This window comes from Geotrypetes seraphini, chromosome 2 (genome assembly GCF_902459505.1).
Source record: "Geotrypetes seraphini chromosome 2, aGeoSer1.1, whole genome shotgun sequence".
Taxonomy (NCBI): Eukaryota; Metazoa; Chordata; class Amphibia; order Gymnophiona; family Dermophiidae; genus Geotrypetes; species Geotrypetes seraphini.
Window position 1 is genome coordinate 199,616 of NC_047085.1, and position 18,564 is coordinate 218,179.

The window sequence follows — 18,564 nt, forward strand, 5'->3', positions numbered from 1 at the left end:
TGAGAGCATCATCGTATAGCACAGAGACCCCCATGGTTCCCGTATGCAGGAATATGTGTGAACACAAATGAGAGCATCATCGTATAGCGCAGAGAGCCCCAATGGTCCCGTACGCAGGAACACGTGTTAACACAAATGAGAGCAATATCGTATAGACACAGGGACCCATAAGGTTTCTATACAGAGAAACTTGTGCACAAGAATGCATTTGGAGAGAGTGATGAATTCTAAATGTATTCTGCGATGACTGGAGGATTCTTTGTATTAATTTGTCATATTTATTTACTGCCTTTTTGAAGTAATTAATTTACCCCCTATTACAAAACTTTAACACAGTTTTTAGCACCAGCCGTGGTGGTAACAGGGCCAAAGCTCATAGAATTGAGCACCAGAGGTGTTACCACCATGGCCAGTGCTAAAAACTGCACTATGGTCTTATAAAAGGGGGGATTGCAGACAGTGGCGTACCAAGAGGGGGAAGGGGGCGGTCTGCCCCGGGTGCATGCCCCAAGGAGGTGCACAACTGGCCATCCACTGGGGAATAGGTTGCCGCTGGGGAATAGGCTGCCACTGCCGCCATCAGGAACAAGCCGACGCCGAGTTCTTCCTGCTTTTCTTCCCCGCGGGGCCGACCAACTCTCGCCACTCAACGTCAAGTCTGATGTCGGAGAGGACGTTCTGGGCCAGCCAATTGCTGCCTGACTGGTCCAGAACGTCCTCTCCGACGTTAGAATTTACGTCGGGTGGCGAGAATTGGTTGGCCCCATGGGGAAGAAAAGTAGGGAGGGAGAATTTGGCGCCGCCCTGTTCCCCACGGCGGCAGTGGCAGCCTTTCCCCTGCGGTGGTGGCAGCAGCATGTTTCCCAATGGCGGTGGCATGGGGAGGGCAGGGAGAAAGAAACAAAGAAAGAAAAAACTGGGGCACAGAGAGAAAGACAGACATAGAGAAAGAAAGGGGGCATGGAGAGAGAAAGAAAGAAGGGGGCAGGGTGAAAGAAAGAAATGGGGCATGGAGAGAGAGAAAGACCGACAGAGAAAGAAAGGGGGCATGGAGATAGAAAGAAAGAAGGGGCAGGGTGAAAGAAAGAAAGAAATGGGGCATGGAGAGAGAGAAAGACAGACATAGAGAAAGAAAGGGGGCATGGAGAGAGAAAGAAAGGAGGGGCAGGGTGAAAGAAAGAAATGGGGCATGAAGAGAGAGAAAGACAGACATACAGAAAGAAAGGGGGAAAGGAGAGAGAAAGAAAGAAGGGGGCAGGGTGAAAGAAATAAATGGGGCACAGAGAGAGAGAAAGACAGAGAAAGAAAAGGGGCATGGAGAGAGAAAGAAAGAAGAGGCAGTGTGAAAAAGAAATAAATGGGGCACAGAGAGAGAGGAAGACAGACATAGAGAAAGAAAGGGGGCATGGAGAGAGAAAGAAAGAAGGGGCAGGGTGAAAGAAAGAAATGGGGCATGGAGAGAGAGAAAGACAGACATAGAGAAAGAAAGGGGGCATGGAGAGAGAAAGAAGGGGGCAGGGTGAAAAAGAAATAAATGGGGCACAGAGAGAGAGGAAGACAGGCAGAGAAAGAAAGGGGCATGGAGAGAGAAAGAAAGAAGGGGCAGGGTGAAAGAAAGAAATGGGGCACAGAGAGAGAGGAAGACAGACATAGAGAAAGAAAGGGGGCATGGAGAGAGAAAGAAAGAAGGGGGCAAGGTGGAAGAAAGAAATGGGGCACAGAGAGAGAGGAAGACAGACATAGAGAAAGAAAGGGGGCATGGAGAGAGAAAGAAAGAAGGGGGCAGGGTGAAAGAAAGAAATGGGGCACGGAGAGAGAAAGACAGACATACAGAAAGAAAGGGGGCATGGAGAGAGAAAGAAAGAAGGGGCAGGGTGAAAGAAAGAAATGGGGCACGGAGAGAGAGAAAGACAGACATAGAGAAAGAAAGGGGGCATGGAGAGAGAAAGAAAGAAGGGGGCAGGGTGAAAGAAAGAAAGAAAGAAATGGGGCACGGAGAGAAAAAAAGACAGACAGAGAGAAAGAAAGGGTGCATGGAGAGAGAAAGAAAGAAAGAAGGGGGCAGGGTGAAAAAAGAAAGAAATGGGGGCACAGAGAGAGAGCAAGACAGACATAAAGAAAGAAAAGGGGCAGGGTGAAAGAAAAAAGAAAGAAATGCGGCATGGAGAGAGAGAGATAGAAAGGGGGCATGGAGAGAGAAAGAAGGAAGGGGCAGGGTGAAAGAAAGAAAGAAAGAAATGGGGTACGGAGAAAGACAGACATACAGAAAGAAAGGAGGCATGGAGAGGGAAAAAAGAAGGGAAAAGGATGAAACAAAGAAAAAGTTGGGGGAGGGAATGAGGTCTGGAGGAGAGGAAGTATACAGGAGGCTGAAAGAAGGGAAGAAATATTGGATAAACAGTACATAAGAACATAAGCAGTGCCTCCGCTGGGTCAGACCACAGGTCCATCTTGCCCAGCAGTCCGCTTCCGCGGCGGCCCGAACAGGTCACGGCCTGTCTGAGTCACCAGAAGGGGCCCCCTTGCCACCTTGGTTTCCCATTAAGTCTTATCTTCCCATCGAAGTCCTAACCCTCCGGTCTTGCACATGCACGACCTGGTTGGATTTCTATACTTATTACTTGGTTTGCTTTCTATACCTGTGTTACATTCTATACCTGTGTTACATCCCAGCACCTCTCTCAGTATCCCACGATCCCCCTATCCCTCAGGAATCCGTCCAATCCCTGTTTGAATCCCTGTACCGTACTCTGCCTGATCACTTCCTCCAGTAGCGCATTCCAAGTGTCCACGACCCTTTGGGTGAAGAAAAACTTCCTTGCATTTGTTCTGAACCTATCTCCCTTCAGTTTCTCCGAATGCCCCCTCGTACCTGTTGTCCCCTTCAGCCTGAAGAATCTGTCCCTATCCACCCTCTTTATGCCCCTCATGATCTTGAAGGTCTCTATCATATCTCCCCTGAGCCTCCTTTTTTTCAGAGAGAAGAGCCCCAGCCTATCCAACCTCTCGGCGTAGGAAGAATAAAGTGCAACCAGAGACTGATGAAATTACCAAACAAAAGGTAGGAAAAATGATTTTATTTTCAATTTAGTGATCAAAATATGTCCATTTTGAGAATTTATATATGCTGTCTATATTTTGCACTATGGCCCCCTTTTACTAAACCGCAATAGCAGTTTTTAGCGCAGGGAGCCTATGAGCGTCAAGAGTAGCCTGGGGCATTCAGTGCAGCTCCCTGCACTAAAAATCGCTCTCGCGGTTTAGTAAAAAGGGAGGGGGAATATTTGTCTATTCTTGTATAGTTGTTACTGAGGTGACATTGAATAAAGTCATCTGCCTTGACCTCTTTGAAAACCCGTGGAATATAAATGATAATTAACATTTTCTCTGCGTATAGTACGTCTTAGGAAATCAGACGGAGACTATGTAGAAGCGGACTCGGAAAAAGCCCAACTGTTAAATGAATACTTCTGTTCAGTCTTCACCCGCGAGGCGCCAGGACTCGGCCCTCAGATACAGACAAGGGTTGACGCAGATGACCTGTTTAGTAATTTTGAGTTTACACCCAGCGGTGTCTACTGAGAGCTGTCAAAGCTTAAGGTTAACAAGGCAATGGGGCCTGACAACCTACACCCCAGGGTGCTCAGGGAGTTGTGTGATGTCTTGGCGGAACCGCTATCTGCGCTCTTCAATCTCTCCCTTAGTACGGGTAACGTCCCGTTGGACTGGAAGATGGCTAACGTCATTCCACTCCACAAGAAAGGCTCCAAGATGGAGACAGCAAACTACAGACCGGTGAGTCTCACATCAATAGTGTGCAAACTAATGGAAACTCTAATCAAACGCCAATTGGATACGATCCTGAACGAGGAGAATCTATGGGATCCCCGTCAACATGGATTTACTAAGGGGAGATCCTGCCAATCCAACCTGATCAGCTTCTTTGACTGGGTGATGAGGAAGCTGGATGTTGGGGAGTCCCTGGACATCGTATACCTGGACTTCAGCAAAGCATTCGATAGCGTACCACACCGCAGGTTGCTGAGCAAGATGAGTTCTATAGGATTGGGCGACACATTGACGAAATGGGTTGGGAACTGGCTTGGAGGTAGGCTTCAGAGGGTAGTGGTGAACGGCACCCCCTCCGAAAAGACGGAGGTAATCAATGGAGTGTCGCAGGGCTCGGTCCTGGGCCCGATCCTATTCAACATCTTTATAAGAGACTTGACAGAAGGGCTGCGAGGTAAAATAACATTATTCGCCGATGACGCCAAACTAAGCAATGTAGTGGGCAAAAGCACAACAGACATAAATTCAATGTCCAACAACATGATGCATGACCTACTCCTACTGAAGCGCTGGTTTAGGTCCTGGCAACTCAGCTTCAATGCCAAAAAATGCAAAGTCATGCACCTGGGCAGCCAAAATCCATGCAAGACTTACACCCTTAATGGCGAGATCCTAACAAGAACTGAAGCAGAACAAGACTTAAGGGTGATTGTCAGTGAGAACATGAAGACTGCCAATCAAGTGGAGCAAGCTTCATCCAAGGCAAGGCAAATCATAGGTTGCATATGCAGGAGTTTCGTCAGCCGTAAGCCTGAAGTCATTATGCCATTGTATAGATCCATGGTGAGGCCCCACCTGGAATATTGTGTGCAATTCTGGAGGCCGCATTACCGTAAGGATGTGCTGAGACTGGAGTCGGTCCAGAGAATGGCCACCCGGATGGTCTCGGGACTCAAGGATCTCCCATATGAGGAACGGCTGGATAAGTTGCAGCTGTACTCACTCGAGGAATGCAGAGAGAGGGGTGACATGATCGAGACATTCAAGTATCTCACGGGCCGCATCGAGGTGGAAGGAGATATCTTCTTTTTCAAGGGTCCCGCGACAACAAGGGGGCATCCGTGGAAAATCAGGAGCGGGAAACTGCACGGGGACACCAGGAAATTCTTTTTCACTGAAAGGGTGGTTGATCGCTGGAATAGTCTTCCACTTCAGGTTATTGAGGCCAGCAGCGTGCCTGATTTTAAGGCCAAATGGGATAGACACATGGGAACTATTCACAGAGAAAGGTAGGGGAGGGTCATTGGGGTGGGCAGATTAGATGGGCCGTGGCCCTTATCTGCCATCTATTTCTTTGTTTCTATAGTATGCTTTGTGTTTTTAAAATTTTATTGTTGGTAGATCATTTTGACTTGGCCACAAAGATCAGAGGGAGTGAGGGGAGCTGCTGAAAGACATCTAGTAATCTTTGCAGGCTTGACTGTGCAGGGAATTATTTTTGTAAAATCACGTTTTGTTATGTGACTGGCATTATTTAGACTTTAATTTCTATGAATGAATAGAATTAAAATGATATAAAATTACTTGCTTGTTTTTATGTGCGTGCGCTGAAGGAAAGTGGAGAGAGAGTGGGCTGAGGACGCTGAAGGGAAATGGGGAAGAGAGAGTGGGGAGAAGAAGCTGATTTATAAATTGACAATTGTACAGAATATTCTTTCTTTTTATACTTTAATATAATAAGTTCAATATAAAACAATTCAAGGCTTGTGTGGATGGAATCAGGTGGTTTGCGGGGATGGGGATCGAGCTTACGGGGATTAGTCCAATAAAATGGTATTTTCTTATTTCTCATTATTTGTTTTATTTTTATTTGTTAATTTGTAAAGTGGTGATTGTTATGTATCAGTTTTTTCAAATTTACATCTATTGTCTTTATATTTTGCACAGTATTAGAGGACATATGTTACTGTTTTTGTGGTGTTGTGGTGTTGCATTGTATGCAGTCTGGTTTCTTGGCAGATCAGTTTAACTTTTGTCTACATATTTCTATTTTTAGTTTGTGATTATCCCATATTGGGTGAGGGTGTATCTCTGTTCTGTGTGTATGAAAAGAACATAGTTTTCAGCTGGCATTGACTGCAGGATCAATTGACTGTGCGAGATCTGGCTTGTTTAGTTTTACAAAGTACTAGTCTTATAGCCCGTTATATTAACGGGTGCTAGAATATATGTGTGTATGTCTGTCTTTAATTCTTTCTCTCTCTCTGTCTGTCCTTTGCGCTTTCTATCTTTCTTTTTCCTTGGCTGTCCACCACCACCCCTTGCCTGCTCCCCCTGTCCATTCTCCCTTCCTTTTACCTACCCTGTCCTGCAGTAGGATGTCTGTCTGTCTGTCTAGGTCTGGTGTTCTAGTGCTTACTGCAGTGCTTAAGATGCTGCCTTTTCCTAGGTACACTCTTGTTGTGCGATATGTGGATTGTTACTAAAAATCATATTTTTCATATAGATGGGGGGGTGTCAAAAAATGATGGGCCCCGGGTGTCACATATGCTAGATATGCCACTGGTTAAAGCAGTGTACAACAAGAATAAGTCAAACATAAGCAATAGACAATCACAGCATTGAAAATATTCAAATATGAGGAAAGACTAAAACGGTTAGGGCTCCTCAGCTTGGAAAAGAGACGGCTGAGGGGAGATATGATTGAAGTCTACAAAATTCTGAGTGGAGTAGAATGGGTACAAATGGATTGATTTTTCACTCCGTCAAAAATGACAAAAACTAGGGGACACTTGATGAAGTTACAGGGAAATACTCTTAAAACCAATAGGGGGAAATTATTTTTCCACTCAGAGAATAGTTAAGTTCTGGAACACGTTGCCAGAGGATGTGGTAAGAGCGGATAGCGTAGCTGGTTTTAAGAAAAGTTTGGACAAGTTCCTGGAGGAAAAGTCCATAGTCTGTTAATGAGAGAGACATGGGGGAAGCCACTGCTTGCTCTGTATCAGTAGCATGGAATATTGCTACTCCTTGGGTTTTGGCCAGATACTAGTGACCTGGATTGGCCACTATGAGAACGGGCTACTGGGCTTGATGGACCATTGGTCTGACCCAGTAAGGCAATTCTTAAGTTCTTATATGTTCTACATTAACAAGTTATCACAATACACAATAAACCATTTAAATAGACTGCAGAGGTCTTGAAAGCAAAGATGGAGCATATAATAGGCAAGACAGAATAACAGGAGTATGAAAGTAAGGTGTCTAAACGCTAGGGTAGAAGGGGAGCAACAAGTCCCATTATAATATCTGCAGCCTGCACCACTCCTTGTGTGGCCATGTGACTAGCAAGTTAGTTACGTCTTCCATTAAAGGCCTGGTTGAAGAGCCAAACTTTCATCTCTTCTTGGAATGGAGACAGTCTCGTGTTAAGCACTCCAGAGTGTGAGGGCTACTCCAGGGAAGGCTCATATCGTGTGAGGTCCTATACTTGCTTTGAAAAGCAGTCTGTCTGCCTTTTTGTATAGAAATAGAGCTGCAAAGGTAGATCATTACCATAATGCCAGCATCTCCCTGCTCAGTGACGATGGTTTTGCAGATAAATATCTTTGGGCATATTACTAACTTGCAAGATTCTAACCAGATCTTTTCTATTCCACTTAACCAATCAGCTCAAGGTAGATTATAATTAGTCCAAATACAGAATGTCCTTTCATAGAACAACATAAAGTAGATAATACAGTGAGACTGAATGAATAATAAATCTAATGAAAAAAAGATAGTGTTTAACTGCATTTCTAAAAGTCATTTAATGTTCCTGATTTCAGATGGTAACTAGTTCCAAAGCTGCAGACTGAGACCACCTAAGAACCGCTGACGTGCAGGTTAAATCTGAAGGAATTGTCAGTCTAGTTTTCCTTGATGATCTTAAGTTTCTAGAGACTATGGAGCTCATAATCAAAACAGAAAAACGTCTAAAAACCAGCCTAAATCGGCACTTGGACGATCTAAAAGACAAGTTGTCCAAGTGCCGATAATCGAACCGGGTTTTAGACATATTTAAAAATGACATAGGCCTTCACAGTGCTGCTGAACGACCAGAGCTAAAAGGGGCATGTCAGGAAGAGTCTCGAGGGCGGGATTTGGGCGGGACATGGGCAGTCCTAGACGTCGTCATACTGCATGTATAACCTAAAGTTTAACAATACTGCCAAGACGGAACTTGGACATTTTGATTTAGGCCATCTAAAACCAAGTCTAAGTCCACAAAATGTATCCAAAGTGACCAGATAAGCACTGCACTGCCCCAGTCATCACTGCCTCCCCCCACCCCCACAAAAATTGTAATACCAACTTTACATATCTGCCTCCAGAACATCAGCACCTGGCAGCCTGGAATAGGAAAGCCTAGCAGAACTACATAGAGGTGGCATAAGTGGTCTTGGGGGTGGATTAGTGAACCATAGAGAGGAGGACCCAGGCCCATGAGTCACTCTAAGAAGGACATGGTGAAAAATGTGCACACCCCCCCAAAAAAAACCCCAAACCCTTTTGTACTGCCATATAAGTGGCTCCTGCAGCCATAAGGGCTATTGGGGTGGTAGATAGGTGGGTCTAGTAGATTCTGGAGGTGTTTGGGGGGCTCACCAAGACCTATAAGGGATCTGTAGTAAGTTGAAAATGGGGTATAAAGATGGACAACTTAGCGGTCTGGGCAATCAGACAGCTGGATGTACAGTTGTACAATTTTCGGGAAAAAAAAATGCTGGACGTATTTTTCAAAAATGGACCTTTTTCCGTGTCCGACTTTGGGCAACTTACAACTTAGGTGCCAAACGGACTTAGACATTTCTTTTGATTATGCCCATCCACATATGAACTAATCATATGTTGACTACAGTCAGGAACTAAACCAAATAATATTTAAGAAATAAACATCTTTGCCTTAACTGGTAGCCAGTGAAGTTCTACCAGCGAAGGATGCCCTATCGCAACAACTGCCTTCTGAATTATTTGAATCCTGTTTTAGGGCTTGTAATCTCAGCAGGACAATGTTATAATTTGGCTTAGTATCGTGGCTTGCATGGCTGCGCACCTTGTAGCAGGAGGTCATGCAGCTGTTCAGCCCCACTGCTCAGCTGGTGGGGTCATGACCAATACCTTCTCCTTCAGTTACCACTCTCCCACCTTCCCAAAGCAGCAGCTGGTTGCAGGAAATTTTAAGACAATCCAGGAACTCAAGACCTTTGAGATGAAAATGATAAAACCAACCAGACAGGACTTAACACGGCTTTCTTTCCCATTATAAAACATAACTTTGACTGCTCTGACACCGTCATATCATCCTTCCTTATCTCCCTGTCTCTGACCCTCTTCCTGTAAGGCTGACATTTGAATACTTTGATGTTTTATTCTTATATACAGTACTGATAACTGCCTTTAGTTTCTTCAAGTTTCAAGTTTCAAGTTTCAAGTTTATTTGGATTTGATTAATCGCTTTATCTTAATTCAAAGCGATGTACAACTCTGAAGGAATTATGCTCTAGTTAGTCCAATAAAAAAGGTAACACTTGGATTCTTTTTGTTTAATTTCTTTTAATTTCCTTCGAACACGGCTGCCACACCATTTCTAATTTATATTTGTAATTCTTAATCTGTTATGTACAGTGTGTATAATACCATCAGGGTAATGTAACCTTACATTTTTGCTCACATCAATATAATCCTGTGCTCATGAAAAAAAATTTTCTCACTGAACTCAGTCGTTAGAGGGAACATTGCTTGCAATCCTGTTCTAAATTCAGATAAATCTAACAGAGGCTCGATCTATCGAAGGAGTTTCAATTTGAAGAAGAAAAAAGACTTCTTCACTATTTCATTAATATAAGTTTCCATTTCTAGCACAGAATCAACGGAAACACCTCCCCCCCCCCCCTAATTTTTTCTTGAGAAAACTCAACCTGCTTACTCGCAACCCAGATGTTTGTTTTGCTAGGTTTAATTTTTAATCTATTCAATAGGATCCAACTAGTGATCTTATCAAAAGCTAGTTTCATTTCCTCAAGTTTCCTGAAAATAATGGTTTTATCATCCGCATAAGAAAAATAATGTACATTTCAAGATCCCAGAACATGCTATAGTTCACTCATATAAACAATGAAAAGAATTGGAGAGATCGGGAAACCTTGATTCCAGCAGTTCAAGAAACTGGAAAACCATTTTAATAGTGTATCATAAACCCAAACCTTTCTAATCTACTCAATAATCAATCATGGTTGACCAAGTCGAATCAGGGCCAATAAAACTGTTTCTGTACTAAGATTTGAACGAAATCCAAATTACAATGTTGGAATAAATATTCCTGTACTTGTAAACCTATCACAGCCTCCATCATTTTAGACTGAAAGGGAAGATTTGCCACAGGCCTGTAATTTGAACCCCAGAGCCCTTGAACAAAGGAAGAAGAACATGGAAGCTTTGCTGAAGCTTCTGTATGAAGGACCAGAAATCCGGAGAAATCGCAAAATTCTCGGTTTTGATTTATTTAATTCCATTTATGAAGCCTCTTCCCTCCAGCTGAATAAACATAATTAATTAGGTCAGTAATAAAATAAAGACAACCAAGGAGCCTCCAATTTTCTTCTCCAGCTGGTATTTTTTTCTTTTTAAGTTTGCAGATGATAATCAATCATCAAGTGCGTTCAAAAGTCCAGCCCCCCAATAACAATAGAAAGTAATCGTGCCTTTTCTCCGATGGAACGTGACTGGTGCATTCTAGAACGTTATTCCTGCATCGACATTTCACGGGGGTCGTTGTTGCTGCAGTCAGGATTTTTCGTCCAGGGCTTATCATTTGAAGCCATTAAAGAACAATTTGACGAGAGCAACGACTTCCATATCGTTTTCCGCATTTGTGATCATTTTAATTCCGTTCTGTGCTACGAAAACGAATCAAAGAAGGGCTGAAGAAACGAAATCGAGAGAAAATGGTGTAGAAAGGCCGAGGCTCGAGATTCTTTGGTGATCAGACCCTGCAAGTTCCCCCTAATTCCCGCAGAGGAAACTGCACCGGTGACGCCTCTGCAGCACAAACTTATTCGCTCTTTTTAGGACAGGGACGAATAGCGGCGGCAGCCCGGGCCAGGCGCTTTCTACGCAAACGAAAGTAATTTTCCATCGACAAAAATAACTCTGCATGAAAGTTTTCTGTACACGATTTACCTTGAACATAAGCAAAACAAAAATGCTCAAATGGATAATTGCTGAAGTGCTAAAAAGGCCAAGAATTTCGTATCTGATGCGGATTATTTATACTTCGCCCGGGCAGAAAATGAAATCCCGAATGAGTAAATAATTGTAAAAGAGTATACAAAAGGCTATTTGACCAAGGCTTCATGGTTCAGGAAAAATAAACGCATCGACCTAAAACAATGTCATTTAGGTTTAAGCGGAATAAAAATGCGAAAACTAAATCAATAAAAAGAGCAGCTAGAAACGAAGCCATAAAATGTGAACGAAAAAAGGAAACCCTTTCTTCCAAGTTTTAGGACATTTCTGCCAGGTCCAGTGCAAACGAGAGATGAATCGCCCAAAAATGCATTTGCTCCTTCGAATAAAACGCGTTATTTTCCGCTCTGAGCTTTCTGGCATCCGGCCAAACAGATTCTGCAGAAGGGAAGAGGCATTTCTGGCTCGAGTCCTTAAACCAGGTTCTGGATCGTTAACGTTTATCTCCTACTTCCAAGAGGGGTATTTTTTTTTTTTCAATTATGAATAACCATTTGCACCCTGTGCTGATGCTAGTGATAGTGGGTCTCTCAAATAAATATGCAAATCCATGAAATAATTTATACTGCCACTAGTGCTGTACAAAGCTGATAAATGGACCTGGCCAGTGGCTGGCCCGAAGTTGCAGGAGGGATTAGGAATTGTGCTTTCCATGTTTGTAAGCGTAGTCATTCCTAGCAGAAAAAGTGAAATAGCTTTAAATTCGCTCCTCACCCCCCACCCTTCACATTGTGACACAGCTCCAACAAAGGAAACAGCTGGACTCAAGCCTTCTTCATTTGCAGCCTGACTGCTTTTGAGCAAAAACAAGAAGAAAAAACCCAACTTATTAAACAAAGGGCTGGAAGGGGGGCAAAATGCACTGCAAGAATAACAAGCTGGGGGCTGTCCCCCCATTTCTTACCTTTTCAGGTGGAGGGAGCAGCTGGTGGCACTGCGCTGACTGACCAGGCGGGCAGTCTCTGAGCTCCCTGACTCCATCACCTCTTGTGCCTTCCTCTGCTCGGGGATGCTGTGCTTGGGGTCTTCCTTTCCCTGGCTCAGTATGGTTCTGTACTCTGGGCAGTACCTTCAGTTCTGGCCGGGATGATGCAGGGAGTTGTGGCCGCAGGAGCAGATGCTGGGAGGTGCCAGGAAGAGTGAGCATGGCAGTTAGGAGAGTGGACTCCAAGCTATGGGCACAGGTGATAGGAAGCTATTTATACCACCCTGGCAAAGGGAGAGGCATACACTGAGCACCCCCTCCCACCTCCTCCTTCTCTCCCCATACCTGCAGAGGGGACAGAATCATTCCCTCTTCCTCCCAATCAGCATTCAGTCCCTCCTATTGCAGGGGCAACCCCTCCACTCTACACTAGTGCTCTAGCCATTTTCCAGCCCCTCAGACCCCCCCCCCCCCCCCCAAAAAAAAAAAATAAACCACCAAAAAAACGCCACAACAATTCTACAATCAGTACAGCAACCAATGACTTCTCAAGTCTAATCCTCCCACTGAATGCACTTCATTTTCTATACCATCCCTTTCCGGGCAGAGCCTGGCTTAAACCCCTGACAAAGAGGAACCTCCAAAACACATTTCCTTATTAATTTACTAATAGCACCCTTCATTTAAAAAAAAACCAAAAACCCACTTGGCTTTAGTTACCCCCAGTCCTTTCTGATAGGTCTGTGTTCAGCCACTTGTATTTCAGTAAGGAATAAAACAATTTATTTTATTTATTAATTTTTTTAACTCGTTATTGTGTAATTTATTACTTTTTTTAGTGGGATTTATTAACTGCCTTTATGATGAGACTCACCCAAGTACAGCAAGTACAGTTGAACATAAAACTTAAAATTTTGTTTAAGCCTAACAAAAGTAAAATCACCTCATATAAACATAATTACACACATGAGATAAATGCAAAATCGGCAAATTGAAATTTAATGATGACAAGTAACAATCAATAATAAGCCAACAAAACTGCACAGCTGGGATGTCTCTAAGGTTTATTTATTAGTTTGGTTTTCTAGGTGTACAGAACTAATGAAGTCTCACATATTGAGCCCCACCTGGTGGCAGAGAAAGTGTGTTGAACACAGAGCTACTGACAGCATCCTCTCTTTCCACACGCCAGGGACGTGCAAGCGTGTCCTGTAACACAGAGCTACTGACAGCATCCTCTCTCTCTCTCAACACCAGGGATGTTCAAGCGTGTCCTGAAAGACAGAGCTACTGACAGAATCCTCTCTCTCCACACGCCAGGGATGTGCAGGCGTGTCCTGAACACAGAGCTACTGACAACATCCTCGCTCTCCACACGCCAGGGACGTGCAGGCGTGTCCTGAAACACAGAGCTACTGACAGCATCCTCTCTCTCTCAACACCAGGGATGTGCAGGCATGTCCTGAAACAAAGAGATACTGACAGCATCCTCTCTCTCTGCACGCCAGGGATGTGCAGGTGTGTCCTGAACACAGAGATACTGACAGCATCCTCTCTCTCCGCACACCAGGGATGTGCAGGCGTGTACTGAAAGACAGAACTACTGACAGCATCCTCTCTCTCTGCATGCCAGGGATGTGCAGGCGTGTCCTGAACACAGAGATACTGACAGCATCCTCTCTCTCTGCACGACAGGGATGTGTAGGCGTGTCTTGAAACACAGAGATACTGAAAGAATCCTCTCTCTCCATATGCCAGGGAGGTGCACAGTGGCATACCTAGGGTATGTGGCACCCGGGGCCCATCATTTTTTGACACCCCCCCAATGTAAAAAAATATTTTTTGTAATAACCATGAAAAATAAATGGTCATAATAGAAACAGGCACTGAAAATTTTCTTTTATTGAACCTCATATATGTAACCATTATTCCAAACATAACATAAATTATGTCTGAATTGTCATGACATCAGAAGTACATATGGAGTAGTTGCAGATGATGCTTGCGACAGTTCTGATTGTGTTAGTTCGGTTTTATGTGTTTTTTGAATAGAAGGGTTTTTATTTCTTTTTTGAAGGTTTTGTAGTTTATGGTCGAGGTCAATAGGTTGTAGAGTTGGGGGTCGAGTGTTAGGAGGTTGTCGAACAGTTTTTTTTCTTTTGACAATTTTGTTTGGAGGGTGTGTGAATGGTGCGTGAGTTCTCCTATGTCTGGTTGAGGTGGATTTAATTATTTAGCTGAAGAAATTAGTAACCCCCCTCCCCCCATTCCACACACATTAATTCTCTTCCATTTTTGTTCCCATTCTAAAAAATACTGATAAGTTCCCAGAAAAAAAAAATACATTAAAATAAGAAGTGAAAACAAAGGCCCCTACAGATGAGAACATAACATAAGAAAGGCCTAACTGGGTCAGACCAATGGTCCATCATGCCCAGTAGCCCATTCTCATGGTAGCCAATCCAGGACACTAATACCTGGTCAAAACCCAAAGAGTAGCAACATTCCATGCTACCGATCCAGGGCAAGCAGACTCTTCCCCCATGTATTAATAACAGACTATGGACTTTTCCTCCAGGAATTTGTCCAAACCTTTCTTAAAATCAGCAACACTATCTGCTTTTACCATAACTTCTGGCCACTTCATTTTTAAGCTTAGATCTTTCCTTCCAAAGAGAGACCTTGCTAGATGTCAAATACAGAAAGAACAAGGTAACTTCACAAGGACTTAGCTGTGCAGGAAATGTGAATCTCCTCATACACCCACCATATAGTGCAAAAATGTGTAAAGGTCTGGTTTTTTCTTTCGATCACTACATAGCCTAATGCCACACAAGCAGCGCTGTTACAAACATATTCTGAAGGTCAATGCTAAGGTTAACAAAGTTTCCTTCCTTGGACCAGAAGGAGATACTGACAAACCCTGGAAGAGATCCCAAAACAACTACCCAGGAACAACACCCAAAGACCCACTCAGTGTGTGAACCAGTTGAGTGGAGTGGACTAACTGGGGGGTGGAAATGGGCCCGGAGTTTGCTCAGCAGAATTTCCCAGACCACCTCTTCCTCTCAACATATTGACACGCTGCCACCACCACCACCATTAGGAACACCTCACCGGGTAGGCCAGCACATTATTATATTTTCTTATAAAGCACATATTTTAACTGAACTCTCTGACATCCTCAGCCTTTCCATTCACAAAAATAGAAGAAAGAAAAGTTCCCGTTTCCTGCTGTCTCATGTCCCCAGCCTATACAATATTTTTCTTCTGCAGACCCTTCAAAAGTCTGACCAAATCCTCGTTTCACTTGCATTATAAAGTACTGAGGATGCCATTTCTCCCAAATCCCAGGTCCTAAAGTCTAAGACAGTAGCGCAAACTAGTGCTGCCCGATTCAAGAAAAAAAAATAAATTTTCGATTCAATTCAGCCTATTGAATTGGTTTTTCAATTCAACTTTCCTGCCCAATTGGATGTTTGTTTGTTTTTTTTTTTCAAACATCCTGGTGGGTTTATTTTATAGCTTTTTCACCCCCCTTTGGCTTCTAACCACACTGGCGCTGTGGTGTAAGTAAAATAAAGAAACAAAAAGGACTTTTCCTCTCTCTGTTAAATCCTAGTTCACGTTTGCAGTCTAACACAAGCTCTGGCAGGATACACATTTCAAATCTGACATATTGTAATCACAAAACAGAAAATAAAATTAGTTTTTCTACCTTTTGTTGTCTGGTTATTTTTCAAATCTTGTTGGTCCAAGGCTCTGGTTGTCTTCTGATAACTTGCTTGCCAGGGTCTCCTTCTTCCTTCTTTCTGCATGCTAACCATCCATCTGCCATCTAACATAGTAACATAGTAACATAGTAGATGACAGCAGATAAAGACCCGAATGGTCATCCAGTCTGCCCAACCTGATTCAATTTAAATTTTTTATTTTTTCTTCTTAGCTATTTCTGGGCAAGAATCCAAAGCTTTACCCTGTACTGTGCTTGGGTTCCAACTGCCGAAATCTCTGTTAAGACTTACTCTAGCCCATCTACACCCTCCCAGCCATTGAAGCCCTCCCCAGCCCATCCTCCACCAAACGGCCATATACAGATACAGACCGTGCAAGTCTGCCCAGTACTGGCCTTAGTTCAATATTTAATCTTATTTTCTGATTCTAGATCCTTTGTGTTCATCCCACACTTCTTTGAACTCAGTCACAGTTTTACTCTCCACTACCTCTCTCGGGAGCGCATTCCAAGCATCCACCACCCTCTCCGTAAAGTAGAATTTCCTAACATTGCCTTTGAATCTCTGTCCTCCCCGTTTCCCTTCCCTCCCCAGGAGGTCTGGCATCTATCCTTTTTTCGTCTCCCTCCACAGATCTATCTTTTCTTAACTACCCTTTCATCCAGCATCTCTCCCTCCTTCCCCACCACCTCAGGGTCCACCATCTCTCCCTTTCTTTTCCCAACTACCCTCCTATCCAGTATCTCTATCCCCCCCCTCAACACCATTCCTTGTGTCCAACTTCTCTCCCTTTCTGTTTCTTCCCTCTCTAAAAACTATGGTCCCTCTTCTCTATTTTCAGACCCATTATTTCTTCCCACCCAAAGTCCGGCATATGCGCGTCTCTTTGAACCCCCTCATTCCCTCCATGTATTTCTACACCAGGGCCCCCCTCCCTAAAGGCCTGTCCGCCCCCTTAAAGGTCTGTATCCCACCTCTGAAGGCCTGCACTCCCCCCCGAAGGCCTGCACCCCCCCTCCGAAGGCCTGCACCCCCCTCGAAGGCCTGCCTGCCTGCCTGTCCCCCCCCTGAAGGCCTGCCTTCCTGATCACCTTGAAGGCCTGTCCCCCCCTTGAAGACCTGCATGTCCCCCCCCTTGAAGGCCTGTCCCTCCCTTGAAAGCCTGCCTGCCTGTCCCCCCCCCTTGAAGGCCTGTCCCTCCCTTGAAAGCCTGCCTGCCTGACCCCCCCTTGAAGGCCTGTCCCCCCTTTGAAGGCCTGCCTGCCTGTCACCCCTCCCTCCCCCTTGAAGGCCTGCCTGCCAGCCTGCCTGCTCGCCCCACCCCGAAGGACCGCTCGCCCCCTGGCCTCCCTGCACCACCTGAATCAGCCCACAGTGGGATCGCGATGTCAGCGATCCCTTCGCTGCTTCGGAGCTGCTTGCTCCGCCGCAGTCCCGCCCCTTCTCTGACGTCAGAGGAGGGGAGGGGCGGGACCGCGGTGCAGGAAGCAGCGCCGAAGCAGCTCAGGGATCGCCGACATCGTGGTCCCGCTGCGGGCTGCTTCATAGGTGGTGCAGGGAGGCCAGGGAGGCGAGCGGTCCTTCGGGGGTGGGGGGGATTGAACGGCAAGGCTGGGAGCACCCCCCTCAGGGCTAGCACCCGGGGCAGACCGCCCCCCCCCCCCCTTAGTACGCTACTGTTGCTAGGCTAAAAGATGCTGGGAGCCAATATGTGGAAAGTGATGAGGAGAAAGCAAATGTGCTAAACAAATACTTCTGTTCTGTGTTCACAGAAGAAAATCCTGGAGAAGAAAGATTATTACACTAAACTTATATCAACCACCCGCAACTCTTCCACTCTCTTTAACCTTGCTCAATCTCTCTCAAAATACTAAAAAAAAAAACTACCCATAATCACCACTCCTTCAGCTAATGAACTAATTCTTTTTTTTGAAAAAAAAATTAAAGACATTAGAACTCATCTCGGACCCACCCCTTCTTATATCTACATACAAAATGATCCCTCTTCTCTCCCATTCAGCTCTTGTTCAACTTTTAAAATGCCATCGTTAGCAAACCTACTTCCCATTCTGCAATCTTTAAATACCACTAACACTCCTTTGGAGAGTATTCCTCCTTCTTTCCTTAAAAAATTTTTCTCTCACTTTGGCCCTTATATCTGGGAAATGATATCTAAATCTCTTTCTGACTGTACCGTTCCTTTGGGTTGGAAAACTGCTCTAGTTTTTCCAAAAATTAAACAATATAATTCTGATCCCTCTCTTCCAGCAAGTTACCGTCCAATTGCTAATCTTCCGTTATTATCGAAACTAACGGAAAAAATCATCCACACTCAACTGTCTGAATTTATTGAAAAAACTCACGCCTTACATCCCTGTCAAACTGGTTTTCGCTCATCACACTCAACGGAACTGTCACTACTAGGCCTCATCTCAACTATACATTATTATCATGAACACCAAAAATCCGTCCTTCTTATTTCTCTCGACCTCTCAGCTGCCTTCGATACCATCGACCATTCTCTCCTTTTAAATAGACTCAAAGATTGTGGTATCACCGGATCTGCTCTTTCATGGTTTACGTCTTACTTCTCAGAACGCAGTTTTAAAGTTCATGCAATGAATGAAACTTCGATTTCTTTGGCTCAAATCTATGGTGTTCCACAAGGTTCTATTTTATCACCTCTACTATTTAATATCTTTCTATCTCCTCTTCTAACTCTAGCTCAATCTATCGGATTTACGATCTTCGCCTATGCAGATGACATTCAGCTCCTTCATCCAATCAACACTTCCAACATTTCTGACATAAAAGATATCAACAATAAAC

At 44.3% G+C, this 18,564-nt stretch overlaps 1 protein-coding gene across 1 annotated transcript in view; it reads right to left on the bottom strand.

Annotated features, from left to right (window-relative positions):
- LOC117355870 (zinc transporter 2-like) overlaps window positions 1-12,057 on the bottom strand; it is a 120,479-nt gene extending 108,422 nt beyond the window's left edge. The window contains exon 1 of the mRNA XM_033934954.1: window positions 11,981-12,057. Within this exon, the coding sequence (XP_033790845.1) occupies window positions 11,981-12,057 (77 nt within the window). The remainder of the gene's footprint in view (window positions 1-11,980) is intronic.
- Between the last annotated feature and the right edge of the window lie 6,507 nt (window positions 12,058-18,564).